The sequence below is a fragment of the Phoxinus phoxinus genome, assembly GCF_949152265.1.
Source record: "Phoxinus phoxinus genome assembly, chromosome: 14".
NCBI classification, from domain to species: Eukaryota; Metazoa; Chordata; class Actinopteri; order Cypriniformes; family Leuciscidae; genus Phoxinus; species Phoxinus phoxinus.
The window spans coordinates 18,819,690-18,824,924 of record NC_136889.1 but is presented as its reverse complement, the minus strand read 5'-3'; the positions used below and the strand labels follow the sequence as shown (position 1 = coordinate 18,824,924).

The 5,235-nt window shown below is 38.4% G+C and overlaps 1 protein-coding gene across 1 annotated transcript; it reads right to left on the bottom strand.

Moving 5' to 3' along the window:
- Positions 1-572: 572 nt before the first annotated feature.
- On the bottom strand, positions 573-4,776 carry rdh12 (retinol dehydrogenase 12). Its single transcript, XM_079634226.1, has 7 exons — positions 4,388-4,776; positions 2,917-3,035; positions 2,635-2,790; positions 2,387-2,491; positions 1,982-2,191; positions 1,683-1,872; positions 573-1,116 (listed from the first exon to the last, which is right to left on the bottom strand). Exons 1-7 carry the CDS (start codon positions 4,573-4,575, stop codon positions 1,014-1,016), a joined length of 1,071 nt encoding a protein of 356 aa, XP_079490352.1. The 5' UTR covers positions 4,576-4,776; the 3' UTR covers positions 573-1,013.
- Positions 4,777-5,235: the final 459 nt, after the last annotated feature.

The window sequence follows — 5,235 nt, the reverse complement described above, 5'->3', positions numbered from 1 at the left end:
TTTACATTCCACAAAAGAAAGTCATACAGGTTTGGAATGGCACGAGGGTGAGTGAATAATGACAGATTTCCTTTTTTTGGTGAACTATCCTTTTAAGGGACTGTCTTTTTTTTTTCTTTAGAGAATAGAAAAAATATAAATCTGAACAAATTTGGTTTACAGAACCTATGCGCATATTAAAATGAATAAAACTGTTACAGAGATGTTGCCAAAGAGAGAAAGATGTACTTCTATCTGAATCTAATTAGAGTGACAAAGAATGTCTCCTGAAGGGAGATATTAAAATTAAAATTGAGTTAATAAATATGTATTTATCTTTATAAAAAGTTATTTTCCAAAAAATAAACAATACTGACTTTTTCTGGTTTCACAGACAGGGCTTAGATTTATTAACGTGCCTTAAAAAAAAACATTACTGGTGTCCATCAAAAGCCTTGCTTAAGCTTAAGCCTTGTCTGTGAAACCGGGAGATGAAATACTAAATCTCAGTTTTTAGATTAATTTTGTTTGAGTTAATTTTGAACCTCTTGATCATAGTATCAAATATCTGTTAATATTATTAGCAACATATCCTTGTGTATTTGTATCTTTTAGCAAATAAAGAAAGGAAAATACAAAAATGACACTTTTTTTTCACTGTATATATTTAAATATTTATCTCTGGTCATGATTGTTCCACAGTAGTTAAAAGCACATCTGTATAAAAGACTTCAATATGCAGCTTCATGTGAGAATACTGAGATGAGAGTTAGAGCAGCGTTTCAAAATACAAACGGTGAAATCAAGATTCTCCACAGATTTGTTCTAGAGTAGAAAAAGCTCATACTTGCTTGTCACAAGGGCATGATAGAAAATTGGCGAAAAGGCATAACAAGATGGATTGTGCTATTGAAAGCATAGATAAGAGAAAAATGTACACAAGTGTTTCAAACAAAACCAAGCAAAAGAAGTGATCACTGACAATGTCTAAGAATAAAGGGTGGAAGAGAAATGAAGTGGATCAAATGAATGATTCAGTCCCACTCGATGCCTAACAATTCGCAGCTTACATCCCACAGTTTCCGTGCCGTCTCCTCACTCCTTCCCTGAGGGGCCACAAACGCTGGGACACAATCACTGTGTGGGAGACACAAGGAGAGAGAGAGAGACGTTTAATCATATGCCAATACCAAATGAACTGCATGATTTAAGAGCTATTTGTTTTTAGTAAATAATAATTTAAATATTAGTCTGTTTTAACATAAAAGGCTATTATATGACTTCAGATGAGTTGGAATATAGTGAATGCATTGCATGGACTGCTTAAAAGGGATAACGTTAGTTCACCCAAAAATGAAACTTCTGTCATTTACTCAATCTCGTGTCGTTCCAAACCTGTATGATTTTCTATAGAAAACAAAAGAGAATACTTTGAGAAATTTCTTTTTGTCCAAACAAAGTCAGTCATTGGTAACCAAAACAGTTTGGTTTCAAAAAAAGTCTTCAAAATGTTCCATAGAAGAAAGACACATGTTTGGAAATTATGCTAAATTATTAAAGGTGAACTATCCCTTTAACGATTCGTTTATGGTGTTTGACCCCCCCTGTCCCCATCCACTTTTTTATATGAATAACAATGTTCAGGATATCTTGAAAAATGAACCTTCAGCATCAAGCAACCGTTCTGAAGAAGTGTGCTGTACCTGAAATGTTTGCCTGAGATTGACTGGAGCTCCTCAGCGACGGCGCAATAGACAGACGTTTGAGCTCCTTCCTTCGGGGTCTTGAGGAACATGGAGAAGACAGCAAACAGCAGCGACATTGCAGTAGAATGACGCACCAGCTCTGACCTCACCGTCCCCGGGTGCAGAGAGTTCACTGTCACATTTGACCCTGATAAAATACAAGTCAAACTAACATTTGCTGCGAAGCAGGATACAGAATGTACTATTTCTTTTATTTATTTCTTTTAGATCCTTGTTTGATCCACAACAGCACTCACCATGGAGCCTGCGCGCCAGCTCGCGTGTGAAAAGCACGTTAGCCAGCTTGCTCTGGCAGTAGGCAAGCCCGCTGTTGTAGCTGCCCTGACTGTGCAGGTCGTGGAATCGAATCCAGCCGAAATTATGTGCCAGGGAAGAAACAACCACGATTCGTGATGGCGCGCTACGCTTCAGCAGACCAATGAGGAGATATGTCAGCAGGAAGTGACCTGAATGAAGAGGTGCAGGCGTGAGTCCCAACACTAAACCCACCGCATACTTTAGGGGGTCTGGTAAAACTCAATGGTCTCAGGGGAGGCAAGAGAGACGAGGCCTCCCGCTGTAATTTGACCTGCTAGTGTCGCTGTTGGACAATATTAATGTTAAAAAACTAGTGAATTATGCATTGTTATATTCACACTCACCCAGATGATTGACCCCAATCTGCATCTCAAAGCCATCGGCCGTTTTCATATAAGGACACATCATGACACCAGCATTATTGATGAGGATGTGCAGGTGATTTACCTCTAAATGAAGAGACAAATCACATTAACTGTAAAGTTAAATATCTGGGGCTTGGAAGACTCCTCATCTGAAATTGTTGATATACTGTATATATTTGCTTTGAAGTGAAGGTGGTTGAACTGCATCAGACATTATAAGGCAGTACCTCGCAGGAATCTCTGAGCGAAGGCTCGGATGGAGCAGGTGTCGGCCAGGTCCAGTTCCCTCACCTCCACTTTAGCTCCACCCACTCGTGTACGGATTTCTGTCGCCACCTCTTCACCTTTCTCCACATCACGGCATGCCAGAATCACACGTGCGCCTGTTAGCACACAGGTCTGAACTGTTACTTCAGCTGTACAGTAAGCCTGTTTATTTAAACTGAATTAATTAAATAATTTCATAAGACATAAGGTATTTAGTAAATGTGTTGAGGAGTTGGACAGACCTCGAAAAGCTAAATCCAAAGCTGTTTCCTTCCCAATTCCTGAGTTTGCTCCTGTGATCAAGGCAACTTTTCCATCTAACCGTGCTGTGGATCGACACATTCCTCCTGCTGCATATTTCCTGCACAAACATGGAAAGTTAATATAAATAGATTTATTTATCTATTTAATTTAATTGTTTATCCTGTCTTATATCAATGTTTCAGTCTTGTGGTGGTGTAATGGTGTGAGGGATATTTTCTTGGCACACTTGGATATTCCACAAACAATGCACACTTTGGACACTTTGGGCCAATTGAACATTGTTTAAATGCCACAGTATACCGAAGTATTGTTGCTGACCATTTCCATCCCTTTATGACCACAGTGAATCTGCTGATGGCTACTTCCAGCAGGATAACGTCCCATCACAAAGCTCAAATCATCTCAAACTGATTTCTTGAACATGACAATGAGTTAAAATACTTAAATGGCCTCCACAGGCAGATCTCAATCCAATAGAGCACCTTTGGGATGTGGTGGAATGAGAGATTTGCATCATGGATGTTCAGCCGACAAATCTACAGCAACTGCTTGATACTGCTTGATCAACTGCTTGATACTATGCGTTTATGTCTGATATATTCAACACTTTCACTGTAAAACTCAGCTATCCACACATAACCAAGGGAAAATCTTGATTCATAATTGGAAATGGATGTTTTAATGTATTTAGTCCCCCCCCCCCCCAAAAGATAGTAATATCATATCAGACTATCATAAAACTTCCCCATTGTTAACTATTGCTTGAAGTTAATGAGAGCTGCTAAATCAAATGTCATTTTTTTATATAGATTGCACTCTCAAAAAGCTATTTCTTGCCTATTACTTGTATAATAATATAAATTACATAAGAATTATAATATAAATTATATATTACATATAACAGGCAGTCCTAAACTATGATTATATGCATTTATCCATCCCACTAGGGCCAATGAAGCAGCGCGGTAACGTGGAGGGGCGGGGCGATCCGCCCATGCTGTCATTCTATTGGTTGGTTTCTAGAGCAGATCATGTCAAGAGGAGGCGGGTCCACCAAGAGGCAACCCGAACCCTCATCAACAGTGCTGATTGCTGCGCTCATTTTACAATCGATAAATAAAATCGTGTAACGTACAATGTGTTATCCATTATTAAAAGGTCGAGTTCGGTTAGATTAACAGTTGTGACTATTTAATATAATTTAAAGACTGGACTGTCTTACACTAGGCTCTACGCTTCAGTGGCTACAATGCTTTACATTCATAGACTGATTATGCATTAGTCTCCCACATCATAATGTTCGCAACCCTTATGAACATTGTGCTCTTGTTTTACAGAAAGAATAACTGTTTCCATGCATAGTCCTTTTATAATAATTAAGACTGAATAGCATTTTCAAATCTTTCTCTCTCTCTCTAAAAAAAAAAAAAGAGAGGTAGAATTGCTTACCTGATTTGAGGGGATAGCAGCCTTAAAATCATCGCGACCAGCCCTAAACCACCCGCAAAAACTACGAGCATAAGCATCATGACACTGTGTGCTTTACTCCCGTCTGTCTCTGACGGTGTGAATGTGTTCAGCCTCCCACTCACATCTACAGCTGTGGTCCCAGGGAATGATGGGATTGTAGTTTCCATTGACTGGACAATTTATTCTGAATAATCATTAATGTCTTGCTGTTTTATTTTAAAATTAATATTTTATTTACATTTACTAGGCTGTATAATTATTTTATATATCTCTCTCCTGTGTGTGTGTGTGTGTGTGTGTGTGTGTGTGTGTGTGTGTGTGTGTGTGTGTGTGTGTGTGTGTGTGTGTGTGTGCGTGCGTGTGTGTGTGTGTGTGTGTGTAAGAGAGAGTGATGGTGTTTTTCTAGTATTGTAAAATGGCAATAAAATATTTTGAAAATGAAACGGAATCGTTTTTCAGGAACTACAATCATAAAAAGGAATGTGAACACCCGATTGTTGTTTAATTTGGGATAAGCCATGGCACAATCTTAATAAGACGTGCATGCAAGTTAATTACGGATATATGTGCGCTTTTTAAGTCTGCTGGAGTTTCGACTGGCCGATCAAATTTATTTATTTGTGTTTTCTGGAAAATGTAAACTACAGATCCCACAAAGCATTTATGACGCAAGCTGTCTATATGTTTGCCCTGTTGAACTGTTGCACCTTTTTGTTAGATTTTGCAATATAACGCATCTTAAAGTGTAAGTCATACACGTACATATTAGTAAATCACTGCTCTTTAGGTGTTACAATTTTTTTTAAATAATGGCTTGGGTCTTTCGT

Coding starts and splice junctions, on each gene's coding strand:
- rdh12 (XM_079634226.1), bottom strand. CDS start 4,575: ATGGAAACTACAATCCCATCATTCCCTGGGACCACAGCTGTAGATGTG. Junction 3,036..4,387: donor CTGCTATCCCCTCAAATCAG/GTAAGCAATTCT, acceptor ATGTTTGTGCAG/GAAATATGCAGCAGGAGGAA. Junction 1,117..1,682: donor ATCTCAGGCAAACATTTCAG/GTACAGCACACT, acceptor TCTCCCACACAG/TGATTGTGTCCCAGCGTTTG.